At 40.7% G+C, this 23088-nt stretch overlaps 1 protein-coding gene across 5 annotated transcripts in view; it reads left to right on the forward strand.

The window, feature by feature from the left end:
- The window catches only part of FMN1 (formin 1), a 168308-nt gene that overhangs the window by 98791 nt on the left and 46429 nt on the right, over positions 1-23088 (forward strand). For all 5 annotated transcript variants that reach the window (XM_075193564.1, XM_075193563.1, XM_075193562.1 and 2 more), the window contains one exon: positions 7449-7536. In XM_075193564.1, the coding sequence (XP_075049665.1) occupies positions 7449-7536 (88 nt within the window). The remainder of the gene's footprint in view (positions 1-7448; positions 7537-23088) is intronic.

Genomic DNA, 23088 nt, shown 5'->3' on the forward strand with positions numbered 1-23088 from the left:
ACGCAGGTGAGGCTGATGCAAGTTTCTCTTGAGTACATCTGGTTTAAGCCGTATCAGCTGCACCAGCTACGGGGCAGGAGCAGGTTGTGACTGATGGTGACGACTGTATGCGTGTCACTAGCTAGCACAGAACATGTGTGTGAAATTAAGATAACACATTATATATACAGTACACATTAAGAACATCCTGAATAATGTATTTACTATGTTTTAAAAAAGCATTCTTTTTTTTTTTTTTTTTTTTTACAAATATTTTTATTAGTGATTATAGCATTAAGGGGGAGATCCAATTCGACGCAAGGTGTCTCCAGAACGTCCACGGAGACACGTTGCGCCAATATTATGGCAGGAATCTCCGCTCATTTTTTCTCTCGCCCAAGATAGGAGCAAAGGAAAATAAGCAGAGATTCTTACCGTAATAGCTGCCGATGAGCGCAGACATTGGCAAATCATGGTGATTACCGTGTGTCACATCACCAGCAATTGAATCTCTCCCTAAGGGGCAAATTCAATTTGTCCACGTTAGTCTAGGAATTAATGCAGCGTTAGTACGATTACTTTTTAATACTGTAATTTTAACCCGGATTTTTACTCGCGGCCCGATAGGTGCGGACAAAACTGTGTTAAAATTACCCTTGCGAAGGGTAATAATGCACAGAATAACGCATTGAAAATTGATATGTCCCATAAGAGCTTTAATATAATTTTCTAAAATTTTTCTTTGTGCATGCATTCTGATAGGAGTTTAAATGACACATATGCCTCTGCGTATCCTGCAGTCTGTTCTTTCTGTCTTCATACGGCAAGTTTAGCCAGAACTGACTTATACCCAGATTTAAATGGAAACGTATCTTGAGATCAGCTTGTACTTGAATATGGTCATAACTACCGTTCCATGCTCGTTTTTAAAGGCAAGTTGAATGCAGGTTGTGTCCGCAGATGAATCGGTCCTTCTATGTTTACTTCTCAAAGATAAAAATAATGCATATGTTGGGAAAGTTACCCTGTACATATTTATGTATATCAGTTAACCTTAGAACAGTGTTTCTTAACTGCAGTCCACCCGCACCTCCCAACTCCTATTTTGAGGGTTTCAGCCTGTGGGATAATCGTGTCTAGAGAAACCACTCTCCCCAGTGACATAAACACAGGGCTATAAAATTGCAGGGTGGCAGAATTATAAAGCTGTGCGTTTAATAAAAGCTGTAGGGGGGCATCTACAAGATTATAAATTAAAGTCTGCTGAACGTGGAAAACCACTAATATGTATAATACAAGAATATAATGATATGGTGTCTAGTTTGTTTGGACTGTACAAGAGAAAGTAACCTTAATGGTGAACAGAGCAGTGAATTAGGTTTCTATCAATAACTTTATACACTATTATATTTGTATTGTGTCACCAGCACTGACACATTAGGAAAACATTGTCACTACCGTACAATTTAAAACTGCAGACCACGCTCTTGAGATATTTTGGGAAACTGGTGACGCAGGTAACTCTTTCTTGGATTGTTGGTATCTGGGTACAGCAGCTCTGTCCAGCCCTGGAGTCAGGCTCTGTCTTCTGCCATTGATCTGCGGTGGCTCTGCTTGAGCAATGTAGTCATAGCAGAGAGACAAGGACAGAACTAAGCCTGGACGCAGGAATTGATGTTTGAAAACCCAAAGTAGGTTGTGTACCTGCAGTGCTTATTCAGTTTAGCTTATTATTTGAAGTGTACTAATGTATTTATGTTGTAGTGATTCTATATTTGGTGCAGTTATGCCTTAAAGTGTTCTCTAGATCAGACAGGCAGCCGGGTGCTCCCCTGCTGCTGTAGAACTACAAGTCCCAGTAAAGCTGGAAAGCAACAGATTACCTTCCTCTAATATAACATTTCAGTGACTTCAATAATGGTGATAATTTTTCATCAATAATTTTGCTGACTACAAAGAAAAATACATTTTCGTTTGAACCTTAATTTTAACACTGGTGACTTGTAGTCAGCCCGTTCTTTATAAACATTCTGTAAAATCAGCTCCCCTCAATATTTAAGACCAGTTGTTGTCATCACATTGTTTCTATTTTTTGCATGTTAATTATCATTTCTTATCGCAATGATAAGAAATTATGTAATGTGGCAATTTATTGAAAGTCTTCAGCTGGGAACTAATTTGTCTCCAGTTATGCTGTATCTGCTTTTGTAAAATTCAATAAAAAAAAACACGTTTATTGAAAGGAAAAAAAAAAAAGTATACTTCAGATGGGACAGCATTTCTAATAGGGTCCTGTCCCGGTGCATAGTCTATAGTAAAGTCACTTTTATTCCAGTTCCAGACCTGGCTTTAACACTACGCATGCACGCCCATAAGGCTGCTCATGGTCACAGTACAATTTGTGACGGATAGGAGGGGAGGAGCACGAAACCTGCTGGGGAGAGATCCAAAGATTCCTCTCCTGCAGTGCTCTTCCCCATAGGACGCGTTAGCTTTTTGGAGCTTGGTTCATAGTACCAGACCGCAGTCTCCGTTGAAAATAATGGGGACTGGGGTAGTTTGCTTAATGTAGGAGATATCTGATATCTCCTGTGTTAGGCTAATGTTAAATAGCAATATAACCTTATTTTACGTAAAGCATCCCCTTAGTCCCTGTTTTCTATCCTGGGATGATACTCTTATCAGAGAATAATGCAATATTTGATCAGCAGGAGACAAATGTGGATTTGTTTTATAAAGTATTCTCTGAATACCATATTACTTTGTTATAAATTCCTGTGGACTGAATGACAAAAGCGGACCATGTGTAGGCATGTGAAGTGTTCTGATCATACACTAGGATGTTTTTGAGATATGAGTTGTGATCCATCACCCTGCATCTGTCAGCAACATGATTAACATATCAAAGCTTAAGACGGGGTTAGCATAACTGCCTCACTGGCGTCTTCACCCCCCCTTGGATCTCCCTAATTACTTGCATGTGTTTTTATAAGCTTTGGAACAGAGGGACAAGGGTCCGATGTCAATGGAGAGATGTCACTGCAGCTTGATTGGGGATAGTCCCAGGAGAGAGATTCTGTGTGAGGGTCATGTTGATCACAGCTGGGAGTCTTTAGGTCAGGAGGAGTAGGAATAAAGGTCTTCTCTGTGCACAGATCATATAGACTATAGTAATCTATAAACAAAGAAAAAAATTATATAGTATTCAACTGTGTATATAGCGTTTATGGTGCATCTTCAGCAGGTTGTCTTGATTGTTACAGTAATGATCGTGGTATATTGTTGTTGGATTGCACATTGGTCAATATTGTTGCATGTGTTGTATGTTGATCTGATGGTATTAATACAATGTAATAGTGTGACCTGTTCAGATACAGCTATGCCGCAGTAATTTTACAAACAAAATTATAATATAACAATATATCTAGGGATAATTATAGATTCTGAAAAAGCTAATACCTGTATGGAGTGTGTGACTCATTGTACATCAGAGAAGAGGATACAGGACCCAAATTATTTGTGGGTGGTTCTACATCAAGGATCCACCTTGTATCACGTTTTGTATCTGACATATGGTTTCTGGACTTACAATGGGCCTGAGTTAGGAGCAAGTGATTTGATTTATTGCATCCAATAGATGCTGCCTATAGTATATAGTAAAGGAATACTGGGCAGCATTAATTTAGCACTGTTATTTAGAATTGAGCTAGCGCATGTAGGGTCTGCTTTACAGTACATCCCAGATAAGAGTTCAGTACTCACGTTCCATACAAGTACATAGTGAAATTATGATCTATGAGCTCAACTTACTTGCGACAAATTGCATATTGAGATGAGGTCATCTAACACTGAAATAATGTATACGTGGTTCTAAATTGAAGATGATACTCCAGGACCCAAAACGTTCTATATGGGAGATGAGGTTTCTCCTATGACTGTTGAATGACATTTTAATGAGTTGTTTTTTTTTTATTCTTACTGATCCCCATCCCGCTGCCGGTTCAGTGATCTCCCCAGGACCTATTTCCCGGGTGTTCCACCTGGTTGTTTGTATTTGCCACCGGCTCTTTGAGTACCATTGTTTATCTTATTATATAGTGAGCACTGCAGCCAGCAGAGTGTGTGAGTTCACTGACCACCAGTCTGATCACTCCAGGCAGTCAGATGTTCAGCTGCCAGGCATGAAAAAAAGTATTCATTATAAAACAATATATAGGTGTGTCCAGTCCAGCCAGAAAGGGGGCAATAACCTCTAAAGTCTTTGAGAACACATTATAAACTCCCAACATTTCTTGTTCCTGCAAACTATTACACTGCCCAAACCCGGCTACTTCTTTATGCCACCCGGCTGCCAACATTATCTGGTGAAAACACTGCGGTTAATGCATTTCTTTTGGGACAGAAATTTGAGTACAGCTTATTTGGAAAATGATGCATGCATTTGAAACTTTATACAAGACCAGACAGCAAAGATTAGATGGCTCATTCATCCGCCACCCACTCCTATACATCATCCTAAAGTGTTTTGTTTCATCGCTCCATCTTAGCAGTGTAGAAATATAACATGTTTTTGATGAAGACAATTTGCTGCAAAGTATTTGTTTACCCAGATGAGTCTCACATACTTGTTGAGAAGCATAAAAATAGATTTTCAAATGTGCAATTTTATCTCATGCTGGTAATTCAAATCCCAAGTCCTTGTTTAACATGCACTTAGTATTTTATATTCAGCACCCCATGAATTCTGTTGCCTTAACATCAACCATTCGAGCCTGATTTTTGACCAGTTAAAAGAAACAAGAGAATTGTAAGCATGTGCTCTATCAAGTTACCGAAAAGTAATTGCTTCCTTTATTCCCCTGCTGCACTGCAATATCCATATGTGGGAACACATTATGAATAAAGGATAATAAAGTTTATTGATCACTAATTTGAATTGCTTATCAACATGCACGTTTAGTATAAAAGCAGTTTATCTTCAAACTAATTTAGCACACAAGAATTATTTTGCTTTACAAAAATCATGGGTGGCATAAAAAGTTGTGTGTATAAACAGGATTGCTCTCCAGGTTGTGCCCTAGCCGGGCACCACCGCAGTTATCGTGGGATGGCTCAGTCTGGTCAGCAGAGCGTTAATGATTCAGTTTCGCTCCCAGAGGGCCCAGTCTCGTGAGTAATTGTGACCATGTGTATTTGTGTTTAGAGACCTGAACTTCTTGGCTGAGCATTACGTGGACTTCTCAAATATTTAGAATAAAAGGAGTTTGGGTGTGGGGTGTTTATCACTAAGATTTTTTTTTCCCTAGTTCTTTTGCTCTGGATATTTCTGTATTTGTTAAATATATTTAACTATTCACTGCTGGCAGAGCCTGCCTATAATTGGCTTTGGATTTCCTTTTGAACTCATGTGACGTACAGTACATAATGGGCAGCACCAACTAATCTTTATCACCCTTTTTGTTTCTTTTCAATATGCTACAGGTCAATTTTGAAAAGGTTTGATTTATAACATGTCTCCTCTCGTTGTGGTATCTTATGTCTCTGGCAAGAGCACTATGTTACAACAGTGCCTCTTTTGGATTCATCAAGTTCATTTTTACTTCTTTTTAAGGTAGAATTTTAGCCTGTCTGGATTCCATAGCAGTTTGCATTGTTGTATGACACAAAGGATCCTAGGTCTGAATCTTCCTGCAGTCTGCATTACCGTATTTAACCTATTTATCTGTGCTTAGTATGCTTCCAGTGACTACTGTAATTCTGAGACCTTTTACTCCATACCCATGCTGTCCACAATTTGTGATCAGTTGTTTACATTATGTTCAGGAAAGGGTTAGTGTGCCTTGGATAGACAGACTGGCTTTAAATAATGCGTCTGCTTGACTCCAGCACTGTAATCAATCGCTTCATTGTATCTGTCACTTGTAATACATAGTCACTATGGAGAAGCAGGTTCTAGACAGCTGTTTGCTCCCATAACAACTCTGTGGCCACAGACATTGTCCCGGTATAATACACTTCCCAAGTTTCCAGTATTCATTTTTTCCGAATGATGGATCATCCATAGATGTTTCTGAGCAACCGGTCTTAAATCTACTTAAAATCATTTTACTTATTAATTACTTAAGATTTGACAAGATACAAATAACAGTTAGGTTTATGAAACCTTAAATGGTCTTGCAATCTGTTTCTGCTGTCCGTGTTTTAAAGGCATTGGGAACTGGAAGTGTCAGGTTCTTAGGCCAATAATGTCTGGATAGCTTTGAGAGACTGCTGAAGAGCGCTCTGCCAATATGCAAGTGCCTACGACAGTCCTAGGAAAGTAATCGCTACCACCACCAGGAACCTTCACTGGCTGGAAATGCTGACTTCTATGTGGTGTGTAGCTGCTGCAGCACCTCCTTGCTGGTGACCGTGGTAGGATCCTCCGGACTGCTTACTTAGGATCAGGACTGCTGGGCAGCATGCAGAGGGTAGGTTCTGGTTTCAACACAGGACAGCCACAGAGTGGATTAGAGTGTTGGCGCTTATTCATAGGTCACAGAATTACAGCAGCTGATGGGTGTCATGCAGGATCTTGTAGGAAGAGTAGTGTTTATTGCTTATATGTAGTCCTCTAAAATACTGCTACACGTCACTATGCAGTGGAGGAGTACAAAATGCTGCATCATTTACATGGGCAGGATAGCCATCGAGGAGGGGGGTACAGGGAGTACAACAGTGTGGAGCCCAACAGCAGTGGCCATCCACAGTGTATTAAGGGACATAGTGGGCTTCATTTCTAGGCAGCAGTTGCTCCTGAGATATGACCGGTGGGGAGAGACCTCCTCGATGAATTAAGGTATGCGGCAGTGGGCCCTCTTGTAGGCAGCACGTGCGCCTCAACTCCCAAGATGTCGGGGCCCAACCAGTCCAAGCCCTCGGGTGCATATCTTCCGGAGAGAAAGGTTCCGAGCTCCCAGACAGAGTCATGGCAAGGCAGAGAAGCTCCCTGCAGCCTCGCTAACGTCATGTAATTAATAGCGCCACAAAGGGGAACCAAGAGGATCCGGCAAGAAGAAGCAGGGCCTGGGATGGGGGGTCACTGAAGAGAACAGGAAGAAGTCAAATGTTGGGTACAGAATAACTTAAAAATGGGGGTGGAATGAGAGAAGGAAGGAGGGGGTCCCTGCCTGCTACATTTGTACTGGGCCCCACAATTTTTGGTGGCAGCCCTCTACTTGGGGCTCAGCTGCCTTTTGTATACAGTTTTGCACATTGGTTGGCATGTTCCGTAGGACACAGTGATAAGACTTGGGAAGTTTGGATGACCACATTATTATTTGCAACTATTTTTTCTGTGTAGCCTTCACCTTATGTTGTCTGAGTCTAGTAATAAACTGTCTGATCCTGTAACTGTATGTTTAACTATAAGCTCCATGTCTGTCATAAAAAGATAAGTTTTATACTGAAATCTTTGCTCTTACTTCCAGATTATAAAACTGTTGGATGGGAAGAGATCGCAGGCTGTAGGCATTTTAATATCCAGTTTACACCTGGACATGAAGGACATCCAACATGGTGAGTGCCTCTTAAAGGAAGTAAGTGTTTCACAGTCATGGTCAGAAGCCACTGGAGCTTAATGTCTGAGTATAGAGAAGTGGCTCTAAATAATCATAAACTATAAATTGTTCCAATTGATTTACCTACACTTCTGCTGAATCCATAAGGGAATATCAGATGCTGTGAAAGTCTGATGAATAATGTGGTGTGAAAATCTGAGGATAAAGCTCTGTATTCTCAAAAATGTATTTGAAAAAATAATAATAATGAAAGCCTATTATTCAAATTACATGACATCTTGACTATTGTGTTTTAATAAGGCAAAGCAAATAACCGCATTACCAACTGCATATTTTTTCGATTTTATTTAAGATTGTATGTGATGATGTTGTAGGAAGCTAAAGCTGTTTATATTGTAGACTTTTCTAAGAAATAACCTACTTTTCAGAATTTGTCCTTTTGTATGAGTTCTCCATATTTTATATCTGTAAATCGGTGTATGCCACTCTCCAAGGGGAACTGAAGACACCTCCAAGTGCGGAAATTACACCTTTGGGGGATATGGAGTGTTAAAAATATGTATGTATGTATGCATCCATCCTTCACTCTGGTAGATGGAAATAGGCCGAGCAGGTGGTGGGGATCAGATGCAGAATGGAAATAGGTGGACTACGCAGGTGAAGTCTTCTATCTGCAAAAGCATCATTCCTATTCAGCCACATGAGAGGTTGGCAGCCTACATCTCCTGAATATGGATCTTATGTGGATAATGCAGCAAAATTACAAAGATATATTTATTTAATTTTAGTAAAAAAAAAATCTTATTTCCCCATTAACCTTGTATAGAAAATTGAGTAAAATGAAATATGATTAGATACAAGATGGTTTTATGCCGACATAGCAAGTAATTAAGTGGTAACTGTTATTAGAACCTAGTGTGACTGCCCTGGCCTGGATGTTATTGACACATACTGATGGTAGAACAAATAAAGTAATGCTAAAAGTTACAAGATTTACATATGTATACTAAGGAATACAATTAAAACTATAACAAAGCAATAATTGAGACTCATTCTTATAATTACAGTATAAACTACCTCCTTTTTCCTTGCATAGATTACTTTACCATAGAGAAGTCTGTTTTTCCAGTAATTATAAATGGCTAATTATTGGTGAGGGTTTAAACTAATTGCACACCCTTTACAACCTTTTCATGTTACTTAGTGGTCAGGTCTGTGTGAAAAATTAACCAAACACCAGTAATATTTACTTTACTTTTTATAGTTTACCTAGCTTTCTGGTTAACAAGACTATTCTATTTTTTTTTATTTATTTACCTACTGATTGTGTCTTTCGGATATGTCTCATGAAACCCACAAGCATAATGTTTTGGTGTTTGCTTAACATAATATTTAGCTGCTCAGTAGTTTGTGACAAGGGAGAAGGTGTGTGTGTGTGTGTGTGTGTGTGTGTCCCTCACCTACTGCATACTAGTCCATCTGTATCCCATTATGGCAGCGCTGACCTTAGCCTTTGAAGTACAGCACTCCTTAGATCAAGGGCCATTTAGATGGAAGTATTACAGGGTCTTTGCCTTGTTTTACACTACTTTCCCCTCCAGTCCCTTCAGGAATTAGCAATCCCAACCCCCCTCCTCCTTGCCCTCTTACTGCTCATTATTAAGGCTTTAGCTACTTTTTAATTAGTTTAACACATTGAGTTTCAACATGATGATGGCATGGACATGCTCGACCATTTCAGAGCGTGCTGGGCCTCCTGCTCCCTCATCGTCTTGTGGAATTTAAAAATACTTGCCTGTGTTGTATGGAAATATATTTGTTTTCTTATAAAATCTGTACCCAAGAGAGAATTTGCTCCTAGATCAACTTTATTTTTGTGCTGTCATTTTTTTTTTTTTTTTTTCAGTTTTTCTTTTAATATATTGCTCATCCTTTTTTTATTCAATTAGCCTGGGCTTTTAATTACATTACGGGAACCCTGTGGGGAGGATAGTATGAATCCCTAAATGTATAAATACATTTCCCATGTGCTATAGTGATACATATAATGTTGGGTACCCAGTGATTAGTTTGTGTTCTCTGGTGTTTAGAGCTTCATGTGTTGTCTATAAACTTGTAACATCTAGAACTTCATCATTCCTAATTTGCGTAACCTTCCCATTTATAGCTTTTCTAGTTAAACATTGCGCCGTTTTACTGCTTTATCTACTTTTGACCCGTGTTTTTCAGTATTTCTTTTTCTGGTTGATGATTTTGCTTATAGAGATCCATAATAACTATTCCTGATTTCTAGAACATCTGCCATGTTCAAGACGATATTAAACCTGAAAATAATTTCTTAGAGACTCTTCTGATCTTGTCTGTGTTTAAAAGTTAAGCTATGCCCAATAAGTTTTTTGCCGTGTATACTTAACCCCTGTCACATACATGTACACTGCACACATTACACCTACCTTACCTGGAGATTTGCCCTATAACTGCTAATAAGGACATGTTGGTGCTTCTGTAGCAGTAAGGAGAGTGGGAGAAAGACGCAATACTGAGGCCACGTCATACTGGAAGGTTTGCTAATGGAGTTGCCCTGTTTTAGGTAATCCCCATCAGGAAATGTAAATCTTAGAAAATACCAGGTATACCATGTAGCTTTATAGTAATGTTGGCATTTACCTTTTGTAATCTTTTTTTTTTTCTTTCTAAGGGAACAGGCTATGTGAAATGGAACACTGTTACTTACTATTAAGGTATTGAAAGCTGCATTACTGCCTGTCTGTATGTTGAAACAAACTACAGATGCAGTTTTAATAATATTCCTTTAGCAAACTGATGCAGCTTCTAGTTCTGGAATCTCTTTACCACCTCCTTATTATTCCAGCAACTGTAATTATGTTAACCATTTGTTATTCATTTTAAGTGAGTTTTCATCCTACCCATCTAATCTCTCTTTCAGTGTTAATTTCTCTGGATCAACCTCCACTCTGCTTCCTTTATCAGGAGTACCACAAGGCTCAGTCCTAGGTTCTCTGCTATTCTCTATCTACACCACTTCTCTTGGAAAACTAATACGCTTCTTTGGATTTCAGTATCATTTCTATGCAAATGATACACAAATTTATATATCCTCTCCTGATCTCTCACCATCTATGTTGTCTCTGTTTACTGACTGTCTTTCTGCCATTTCATCTGAGATGTCCTCTCGCCAACTCAATCTTTCAAAAACAGAATTAATAATATTCCCACCCGAAAACAAAAGCTTCCTGTCTGACTTTTTTCTATTCTGTTGATAACATAACTATAAACCCCACCCCACAAGCTCGCTGCCTAGGTGTGATCCTTGACTCACAACTATTTTTTGTTTCCCACATCAACTCTATATCTAAATCATATTACATCTAAAAAACATTTCCAGAATGCGTACATATCTCAAGCAAGACGCTGCAAAAACCTTAATTCATGCACTCATCTCCCGCATTGACTATTTGCTCCTTTAATTTGCTCCTTACTGGTCTTTCCATAATCGGACTCACCCCTACAATCTATTTTGCACGCAGTGGTTAGATTTCATTGAATCCAATGTAAAATTCTTTTACTAACATACAATGCCATCAACAAATTGCACCGACATACATCTCCTCACTTGTCTCAAATTATCTCCCAACTTGACACCTCCGTTCTGCACTAGATCTGTGTCTCTCTTCCGCTCTCATCACATTCTCTCATTCTCGGTTGCAGGACTTTTTTCAGGCTACACCCAATTTGTGGAATTCCCGCCATCGCACAATAAGACTTTCCTCTAGTCTTCAAGCATTCTCTGAAAACCCACCTCTTCTGACAAGCTCCTAATATTCCTCAACCACCATCTTATTCTCCCTAGGTTACCCTATTGCCACTCTCTACACAGCTAACACAAGGCAACAACACTCTGACCAACATTGCTGTGTGACTGATCATACAGCCCACTCAATACTTTTTACCTTTGCATTCTAGCTGGACCAATGTGCAATATGATGTAGCATGTGCCCTTGTGTATGAAACTTCCATTGTCCCATAGATTGTAAGCTTGCGAGCAGGGCCCTCTTACTTCTGTCTGTATGTATTACCCAGTATTGTTTTATTACTGTTTGTTCCCAATTGTAAAGTGCTACAGAATTTGCTGGTGCTATATAAATATATGATTATGATGATACATGGAATAGAACGTTAATAGACTTCATTTCTAATACAATCAGTTAGTAATGCAATATTCTTAAGGAGCATACTTTTCATGCATTGTCTTACTTACTATATTTGAAAATAACTATTGATAAATTTATTTTCTCATATATAGAGTACCTTGAGGTAGTGTACTATTCAGCTGTAGTTGTGGTAGGTATAGTATGTGGGGAGGGAGTCTGTAGAAGTGTAATAAAACCCTGTGTCCTCCACCTAGTGAAACTTGAAAAAGTAATATTCATCCTATTGTAGCCATGGAGCACTCTAGGTTAACCATAGATGTCCTGTGGATTGATATCTACTATAGTTCTAAATGTTAGGATGTAAAGGGATATGTGTGAGCTCTGGAAAAGGTGGTGGCGGATGTGTCGGGTTCTAGGACAAAGGTCAGAGCGAGTAGTCAGTGCGTGACAAAAGCACTTCGCCTCCATGTATGGCTTCCTCTGGATTATTCTGCTTTTTAATCTTTCTCTTATATTATCTTTTTGGTGTTTTAATTTGTTACGTAGTGTTCTCCCTTAGTCCACTTTCCAACTGTTGTTAACTACAAGCATGTTTTAATGCATTACAATATATATAAACAGGTGACACTAGAACTAATTGTCTGTATACCTACTAACACTTTTACTAGCATTTGCAAGAGTTGCTTTTTGCATTCCAGTTTTTCGGAATGCACATTATATTCCATCTATACCTGTGGTAAACGCGTTGTGGAAGCCTATAACGCTAGTTATAGATCAAACACTAGCAGGGCCGGACTGGCCATCTGGCACTTCTGGCAAATGCCAGAAGGGCCGATGGCTATATGGGCCGGCCCGACTCCCCCTGTCTTCTTGGTGGCTGGTGCCACCTCTGCTGCGCGCTCCCCAGCTCTCTCCCCCGTTATGCTGTGCAGCCAGTTACACTGGTGAGTTTCCTGTTTTTTATTTGGGGTTTTTTTTTACTGAAGAGGGGGGGGGGGGGGGGGTGTGCCGCGATTTCCAGGGGGTGCCCGCGATTTTCGGGGGGGGGGGGGGGGGGTCACGGGGGTGCCGTGATTTTCGGGGGGTCGCGGGGGTGCCGCGATTTTCGGTGCCGTGCCCGCGATTTTTTTTTGGGGGGGGGGGGGGGGTGGTCGCGGGGGTGAGAGCCAGGGGGTGCTGGGAAAGTGGATGAGAGCCAGGGGGTGCTGGGAGAGGGGGTGAGGGAGCCTAAGGGGGTGCTGGGAAAGTGGATGAGAGCCAGGGGGTGCTGGGAAAGTGGATGAGAGCCAGGGGGTGCTGGGAAAGTGGATGAGAGCCAGGGGGTGCTGGGAGAGGGGGTGAGAGCAAGGGGGTGCTGGGAAAAGAGGTGAGAGAGCCAGGGGGTGCTGGGAAAGGGGGTGAGAGCAAGGGGGTGCTGGGAAAAGAGGTGAGAGAGCCAGGGGGTGCTGGGAAAGGGGGTGAGAGCCAGAGAGTGCTGGGAAAGGAAAGGGGGTGAGAGCCAGGGAGTGCTGGGAAAGGGGGTGAGAGCCAGGGAGTGCTGGGAAAGGGGGTGAGAGCCAGGGAGTGCTGGGAAAGGGGGTGAGAGCCAGGGGGTGCTGGGAGAGGGGGTGAGAGCCAGAGGGTGCTGGGAAAGGGCGTGAGAGCCAGGGAGTGCTGGGAGAGGGGGTGAGAGAGCCTAAGGGGGTGCTGGGAGAGGGGGTGAGAGCCAAAGGGGGTGAGAGCCAGGGAGTGCTGGGAAAGGGGGTGAGAGCCAGGGAGTGCCGGGAGAGGGGGTGAGAGAGCCAAAGGGGGTGAGAGCCAGGGGGTGCTGGGAGAGGGGGTGAGAGAACCAAAGGGTGTGCTGGGAGAGGGGGTGAGAGTCGAATGGGGGTGCTGGGAAAGGGGATGAGAGCCAGGGGGTGCTGGGAGAGGGGGTGAGAGATACAAAGGGGGTGCTGGGAAAGGAGGTGAGAGAGCCGAAGGGGGTGAGAGCCAGGGAGTGCTGGGAAAGGGGGTGAGAGAGCCAGGGGGTGCTGGGAGAGGGGGTGAGAGAGCCGAAGGGGTGCTGGGAGAGGGGGTGAGAGAGCCGAAGGGGGTGCTGGGAGAGGGGGTGAGAGAGCCGAAGGGGGTGCTGGGAGAGGGGGTGAGAGAGCCAGGGGGAAGGGGGCGCTGGGAGAGGGGGTGTGAGAGCCAGGGTGGTAGGGGGTGCAGGAAGAGGAGTGAGAGAGCCAGGGGAGTAGGTGGTGCAGGGGCATAGGTAAAAGAAAGTGTAAAGGGAGAAACATCTTAAGAATGGGAATGTCAGGGATGCAGCCATCATAAAACACAAGTAGTAATGAAGAATGGAAATGCACAGAGGGGACAAGTGTTAAAAAAAAATAAAAAATAAAGCCTTCATACTCCATTCACTTATATTTTCTATACCCCCACTCCTAAATTTCTGCTTCGACCACTGCCCTCTATTCCTGCTCCCGACTGCCTGTGTGAGCTGACAGCTGCTGATCCCTCCTCGCCCAGCGCGCCCACTAGGAGAACAGAACACAGAATGCCATAATCAGGTAAGTTCATATATTTTCTCGTGTGCAATATGTTTTTAACCATCCTTTCTTGAACTGGGGACACTACAGCGTATCCAATAATGTTTAACACTATGTATTGCTCATTATTGCGCTGTAATGTTTTTTGCATATTTATCTGTACAGAGATTTTTAATTAAGAGGAAAAAACATTGCTTGTCATAAATTTTATCTGTAATTGTGTCAATATATCTATTTTTGTTTGCATTGTAAATGATGTATTAAGCTGCTCTTGGGACTCACACTCAGTATCTGATATGCTGTACCAATTTTTATTTGTGACTGAGTTTTTATCTGAGCTTTACTAATGATTTGGGGGCACTACTATGGCATAATGTTATTTGGGTTCACTATTGTGGCATTATATGATTTGGAGGCACTGTTGTGACATAATATGATTTGTGGGCACTACTGTATGGTATATATTTTGGGGGCACTACTATGCCATAATATGATTTGTGGGCACTTTTGCATGACCAAATATGAATTGAGGGTAATACTATGTGGCATAATATGACCTTGGGGCACTACGATGTGGCATAATATGAACTGGGCACACTACGGTGTGGCATCATATGAACTTCTGCCAAAGGCAAGTCTTTCATTGTTGAATATGACGGGAGCCCAAAGAAGTTGCTGTATCGGGGCCCAAAATTCCTCTTGTCAGCCCTGCCTGTGAGTCAAGGGGGTAGACGCCTTCAGGTAAATAATCTAAATGTTTCCTATCTAAGCAAACTGATGGATCACATCCAATTATTTCTCACCCACCTACTCTATCCCCCTTAATTTATATACTGTGTTATTTAAAATGAATAGAAAAGATGCATATCCAATTACTGTAGTAAAACAAAAATATTTTTCTCTGACATTTTGCTGTAGATGGAAATACTTTTAATGCGGCCGTGTGGGTTCAACTGATCATTCAATAGTTATGTTTTTTTTAGATATATGTTAGTTTTATTTCATGTGGAATGATTCATGAAAATTCTGCCATTACTATTTAATTGAGGGAAAAGGGTACCTGTTACCTATATGTGTGTGTAAGTACTCTGTTCGTTGTTGCTATTTTGTGGGAGATTTGAAAAAAGCAAAACATTGTTTCCTACAGTGGCGTCTGTATAATTGGTGGTATTGCTGTAGTATGGGGTGGCGTGCTGGTGGCAATGTTGTACTGTGTTTGGTGCTTAGTATTGCTAATAAGTAGGAGAGGGTATTGCTGTAATGTGGGGGGTGATGCTGGACGCTGTAATGTGGGGGGTGATGCCGGTTGCTGTAATGTGGGGGGTGATTGATGTAGTATGAGTGTGTGTGGGGGGTTATTTATTGCTGTAAATTGGGTGCTAATAATGTAATATTGAGGGTCATTAGGAGAAATAAATCCACCCCCCCCCCCCACACACACACTCATACTACATCATGTTGTACTGCACCAGCATCAGAGTGCAACAATATAGTGCATGGAGCCCACAACACGTGGGCCTGTGTGCTTTAAATGCCAGGGCTGATTTTTAGTCCCAGTCCGGCCCTGAACACTAGTAACAAATACATGTCACTCTCATTTTCACTCATGTTTTCATTAGCTTTAAAAAGCAAACAAACAAACCTGCAACCTCAATATTATTGGCATCCTTGTCCCGTTGGAGCTTACAGTCTAAATTCCATAACACAGACAGACAGCCAATTAACCTACCAGTATGTTTTTGGCGTGTGGTAGGAAACCGGAGCATCCAGAGGAAACCCACGCAAACACGGGGAGAGCATACTAACTTCACACAGATAAGGCCATGGTCAGGATTTGAACTCATGACCGCAGTGCTGTGAGGCAGAAGTGCTAACTACTAAGCCACTGTGCTGCCCCACGGTGACTTAGTGGTTACAATTACAGTAATGAGTGTGTTCTTTTTATTCCAATTTGTAAACCAGAGTGCCGCACTGCTTATTCTTCACCTGTAGACAAACTTCATCCTGCCATTGTATGTACGAACTTTCATTTTGTGGTGAAACATGGTAGACGTGCATCTATTTTCAATAACGGTCAAATGACATGGGAGGAGCCATAGAAGCAGACGCTTAGATTTGTATAAACAGTCTCATCACAGGTGCATAAAAATGTTCCCTTTTTGATGTGCTGCACAGGACCAGAAATGAGTTCAGTAGGTGCTGACACACTTGTGCAAAAATAGGATAAAATATTAGCGCTCTATCTGTGTGAAACGCAATTAAATCCAGAAATCAAATAAATGTGCAAACCTCTAAATATTTCTCAAATTTATTATTTCTCACATACTCCTCTTCAACATGGGTGAAAATCCTTCCTTGATAAAGTAATCCATCTACATTCCAATATATATTTCTAAAATAAAGGGGAATATATATTATATTATTCAGTAAAATTATTTAAAATCAAACATAAAAGTGCTGAATGAATCTCACGCCAACACGCCATTTCCGTTGTGAATGCACTCGTATGAAGGTTACTTTCAATAGTTTTTGTTGATTGCAACTCCTTGTTCCTCCTCAATAAATCAATTCTCATCATATCTATCAGTAGAGGAAAAAAAGTCTAGCATAATACAAATTTTATTATAACATCCAAGAGAAATTGTTTCCAATCCACTCACATTTAGCAACAAAATGTATGCAATGAAACATGACAGGTATTTATTTTCTTACAAAAGAGCCTTCTACCAGGAATTGGATAAAAATGATTACACTTCTAAACAAACAGCAGACACGATGGAACCTGAGATTATATTGACTGTAGCAGAAAGAACTTGTTCGGATCACCAGACCGGACAGATATCAGAAATCCCCACTATGCCACCAACGTGTTTTTATTTGTAATGAATACAATATAGATAAAGTTTTCGCCTAGAGAAATAATGTGTGAGGGACTCATGCTTTTATGGAAACCCCTGAGAAAGGATACATTGTAATGCCATGTAAAATCATGTTTGCATATTTGCTATATGAGGACAAGGCGTCGCTGTTGAAGGAGCAATCGGAAGAATTATCGGGGTGAATGTTAAATTGGTTTTTGTGTGTGTATATGATGGAACTCTGTTGGCATCTTAAAATGAATAGCCTTTTATATTTTAGGGTTGGCTTAGACTGAAATAGTAAAACAAAACAAAATCCTTTTTCCTGATTTATACTCATATAGCATTTCAAAACAAAATAGAAAATGATCATATTTAGTTTACTGCAGTTTAGGGAATTGCTGGGGCTAGAAGTGAGGGTGTGTGTTTTGTTTTTTTTGTTTTAGTTTATTTTTATTTATTTTTTTGTTAACATTTTGGGTTTTTTAAGTGTCTCCCAGTAGGTCAGAACGCTTCCCCAGAGATGTTGGATGATACTAGAAATATGTTTTCAGTGTTACAGCTCCTGTTTGTTTGCTCTCCTTACTGATGAAACAAACCTGAATGTCTGCTTTTTTTTTTTTTTTTTTTTTTTTTTTTTACAAAAAAAAAAAAAAAAGCTGCGCAAATCATCTTGGATCCAGTAGTTCCCTCTCCTGCAGGGGGGATACCTGATGATTGGGATCTGGATGGAAGCCTCCGATACCGAAGGGCTACATGCTGTAATATGTTCTATTAATCGCTGTCAGAGTTGGAATATATACTCTACTTGCTTCCATGTGGGATGAACTCCGAGTTCATTACTTAGCTATACATAACACATTTACTTTGTAATTGCAAGTCTGAAATTTAAAAAGACCCAAAAAATGGTTTTAAAGATAACGTCTAACTTTATCAATATGGCCAACTTGATGAATTTTATTTCTTTCAAAAGCGATCCAGATCAAAGATATGGGCAGCAATATGGCATTTATTTTTTTACATGTTTTTTATCACAGCGGTAATAACATTTATGATCACAAGTTATCAAAAAATTGATCGTTGGGGCAGGTCAGAGATATTGAGCTGTCTTTGCAGTACTCATCTAAAGTGGTAAGGATAACTTACGGCTTCTCTAGGCCATTCTTTGGCATGTGGCTGGTCAGCCTTTGCCAGGTTTAGCATTTCAGTTCCATTAAAGTGGAAATAAATTTTAAAAAAAGTTTAAAAACCGACTTAAACTTTATTTAAAAAAAAAACAAAAACCTTTTTATAAATAAAAAAAAAAATCTCCATTCTGAGATGGCACTAACAGAACAGGCATTGTGGCGATACATTTTACTGGTGCAATCTAGTGAATTTTACCATCAGCTGGATTATCACTGGCAGTAAATCTTTGATCTATAGAGTAAAACAGAAAAAAGACCTGTTGCCAGAAAAACTCCTCCGGTTTTTCGGCAATGGGGTTTTCACCTTACAATAAATATGCCTTTTAGTGCATCCTTCCTGTGCTAATGGGGTGAGCTTGATGAATAGGACTAATCGGATTGTGCTTACCTGCCATCCTTGTTGGACACGTTTGTGCCACCTTTCGTTCACACCATTTGGCAGCCACAGGGACTCCACTGGCCTCAGCAGAAGAGTAGGAGGGAGGTGGGAGAAGGCTATGAGGAAAATTGAGTGTCATAGGGAAAAAGAGGGTGGTGGGTGCAAATGGCAGATGAAGGTTCAGAATACGTATGATAAAAGGGGTAAAGGGGGAGACACACACAAAGGGGAGAATGAACAGACACCCTCAATGAGAAGACAGAGACAAACAAAGAAGAGGGGACAATGAGATGTAGATGTGAAGACAGAGGTGCACATGCAAATTAGAGATGGTCATACTCAGAGTGGAGAAAGAAGGTACAGACACAGAGGTAGAGAGAAGTACACATTCAAAATTGGAGCGATGGGGGCAAACACTAAAAGGGAACCCGAGACAGTGGTGATAAATACACACACACACACATGGGCTGGGGGAATGTGGAGAGCAGAACAGTGAGGGAAGCGGGAGAGGAGGAGCAGAGGTAGGACCAGGGTGCGAGCACGATGTACAGGAAGATTCTGTACAGAGGAGAGTGATCCTGATGGCGGCCAAGTGATATGGGCGTTAATAAACTCCTGATGATGCCAAAGAGAAGGGGCCCAAGGCACATGCCCATTTTCTTTTTACCCCTTGTCGCTCCTGACAATAGCCAGATATTTTGCTTGTGACACACGCTCTAATGTTTTTTAAATCAGTTAATTGACACTTGATTTAGCATGGTCTGAGTTAAGTAAATGACTAGCAAAAAAATATTTGCTTGTTTTGTTCACTGGGGAAATTAACGTGAAAAACATTTTTTTGCAGAGCAATGTGCCTAAGGTGTAATATGACACTTCAGCTGTTTTTGTAGTGAATGATTACTCATTATTTTAAATATTGAAAACCAGTTTTAGATGTTGAACCCCAGAGGGCCACTCACAGATTTACTACTATACTGGATTCAACTAAGCGCGCTACCTTCAGATTGTCTTGCTGGATGACTAATCAGAACACATCTTTGATATTAGTAATTCTGTTTAGTCACAAGCACTCCTATTTCCCCACCAATACTTAAGCAACTAGTTTGCTCTAAATAGCTGTGATTCCTCAAGTCTTAGTTATTGTGGTGGTCATTAGCTACTGATCAGAGGTGGAGATGTCAGGCATTGTGCAATTGGGACTCTTCACCTTGGCCCCAGTCTTCACAGAGACTCATCTTCTTGGTGTGGTGATGGATTATCTGACAGCTGAGATCCTGGAGTTAACCGGGAATACAGCACGGATTAACAAAGTAACGCTGATCATGTTTCAGCGTCTGCAGCAAAAACAAAGAGCTGAACAAACTGCTCAGAGAAGGTCACTATGGCTCGGAGAAGTGTCCTACACGCCAACATCCAGGCTGTGCTGGTGCCAAGGAAGACCTCTGGCCCCACTCCTTCCGTACTGGAGCTGGCAGCCTCTCGATACAAAAGCTGCATAGTCTAAATAAAGATTACATGTCTTACCTGGGGGGTTATTTTCTTGCTTTTATCTCGTCATAAAAAGGTTTTGTCACAAAAAGAAGTTGGCTAGCACTGTCCTAGACAATTATTATTTTAATAATCTATTGTAGTCCGTATTTTGATGTAGCTGGAGGAGACGTAAAGAGACACATTGATAGAAGTGTGTTTGAAGTAAATGTTCTATTTTAGTATATTTTTTTGCACCATATTTACCAAGTGTCCTGTGCTCTCTTTTAATAACCCAGGAATAAGTGTTTAAATTCTGACTTAAGCAGGCAAGAACACAGGGCAGAAGAAGGTCGGGATACATATAAGAGGGGTAAAGGGAAACAGACCCACAAAGTGGAGAGAGAAACGACAGACACCCAAACACTTCGGGTAAAGAGAGGCAGAGAGAGACAGAGCTGCACATATAAAATTAGACCTTTACATCAACAAAATAAAAGATGTACACGGGCAAAATTGGAGACAGGCAAATCAAAAGAAGAGACAGAGACTGGATGTGAAAGAGACAGGTAGACACATGAGGGGGTGCAGACAGCGGAACAATGAGGGAAGCAGGGGGGCACTCTGTGGAGGAAGAATAAAGGTAGGGTTAGGGGGCTCACATGAAAGGCTGTGCCCCCAATGTAACCGAGCGGCCGCGTGTCAGTGCACAAATGACACAGCCCCGTCTGGCCTCCTGTTCCCCCTTCATAATCCGGCACAGTACAAAACTGAGCGGCATCTATAGTTATTACTGGCTGTCTCTCTGGAGTCCTGGGCTGTCTTGAAAATATGGCTCATAGGAATATGGCCCACTCCCCACTAGCCTTAAAAAATATGGTTGATGGGTGTAAACCGTTTAAATGTCAAAGGCAGGATAAAGATAACTTAAAAATATCACTTACCTGCATTCCTCCAGTCCTGCTATACAGTGGGTCTTGTGCTGCCTTTATCCCTCGCTTCTGCCCTTGTGAGTTTTTACAAGTTGTAACCATGCTATCATTTTGAAAAAAAAGAGAGATACGGTATGTTTCACACTTCCTGCAGGTAACAAATATTGCTTGGAAAATTTGAGGATTGAATAAGGGGGGGGGGGGGGAGAGAATCAGTTGCTGCAGTATTGCTAGTAGTTAACAGGGGGTGATATTGAGCCACATGTAATTTTTTTTAAATATATACTGGATGTATGTATTTTATTTTTTTTTATTCGTTTTGTTTTTATGATTCTTTCATTTTTATTGGACAACTGCCATAGTCTGCATCTAGACAAAGGCAAGTTGAATGGTACATTGATGGAGAGCTAGTGGGGTTTGTAATTACACATTACATAGAAGGCTCGGGCTAGATTTACTAAACTGCGGGTTTGAAAAAGTGGGGATATTGTCTAAATATACCCCTAACTATGAGGATCAGAGCTGTTTTTTTGCCAACACTACACAAATGCTCATATTAAAATTTACTGTCTTCGCTATGAAGACAATATTTATCCCCGTTTATGGAGTTTAAAAGTGTCTCCTTCATAACACATTGTTTGCTCACCAGCTTCACATTCCCAATAAACTAAAAGTGTTCTATTTCTAAATATTATTAAACATGCCATGCTAAAATGTAAGTCTTCCTGAATGAAATGCAATTTGTTACATTCATAAATCTAAGTGAAAATTTCCGTACCTCCAAGATACATAAAAGATTTGATCATCCGTGTTTTTTTCTTGACTGTGTGCCGAACTCAAAAACTATGCTTCAGCTAAATTTATTAAACAGAAACACTTAAAATATGTGAAGTATTAAAATATTTATGACATGATTTTGTCCCTTTAACTAAACATTTTACATAGCTCACAAGTCTTACATTCTTTGTTTATGAAATGTTTGTCCTACTTATGTGGTTTTCCTATAAATGTCAACCACAGGCTCTCAATACAGGTGGGTAAGAGAGTATCAGAAGGGGAGTATTTACCAAAATACTTTTGGCAAAACAATAGTTCCTTTTGTGTCATTGTTGATTAAATGATAACGAGTAATTGAATGGGTGAAGAAATAGAAAGTGAGACCTAGCTGCTCTTTTAGAAACACAGAGGATCAATACGATAAAAATAAACCTTGACATTTCAGTGCTGTAACATTAAAACTATTTATTGATTCAGTGGGAGGAATACAATTCAGTGGTAATTTTCTTTTAACACCACAGTAAGTGATTTTAACACGGTTTTCACTCATTCTGGAGCTCGTTAACTTTATCCATTATTCAAATCTATTTTTAACGCACCATTTGTTAGCGAAAACGGTACAATCACGGACAAGTAGATGATCTATTGAAGGTATGGGACGAAGGGAGAAGCGTTAAAAGCTATTCAATTCTTTTTTTTTTTTTTTTTTTTAACTTCAATAGTATTTTTATTATTAATTTTTCAAAAATTATGGGGTACAGAAAGAAGAAAGGGATGGGGGTAAGGAAAGGACACAAAATAAAAAGGGGAAGGATTGAAGGGGTACATAGTGGGGGGAACACATTAAACAATTCTGCTGTTAAACCATATTGAACACATGAGGGAGGGAACCTAATAGGATCCCTTCCAATTCGTGAAAGTTACACTGGTCGAATGGTCACCATGGAACTACTAATAGGGACATTGGGGAACTTCGCTAAGTGTAGGAGATGCAGGTAGTAAATCAAAGTCTATTCGGTCTGGACGCACTCCCTCTCCGTCCGTAACATACACATGCCAGCTGAACCACTTCATTATCGGGGACGAGGTGGCAGTGGAGTAGGGCATCCCCTCTGTCTCCATTTCAAAGTTGAATTGCACCTTGGCCACTACTTTCGATATCAAGGGTATCTGTGGTGACTTCCAACCTTGAGCTAAGGACGCTCTTGCGGCAATCAGAATATGACTAAAGACATATTTAGCATTCAATTCTTTTTTTAACG

The sequence above is a fragment of the Mixophyes fleayi genome, chromosome 12 (assembly GCF_038048845.1).
Source record: "Mixophyes fleayi isolate aMixFle1 chromosome 12, aMixFle1.hap1, whole genome shotgun sequence".
Classification (NCBI taxonomy): domain Eukaryota; kingdom Metazoa; phylum Chordata; class Amphibia; order Anura; family Limnodynastidae; genus Mixophyes; species Mixophyes fleayi.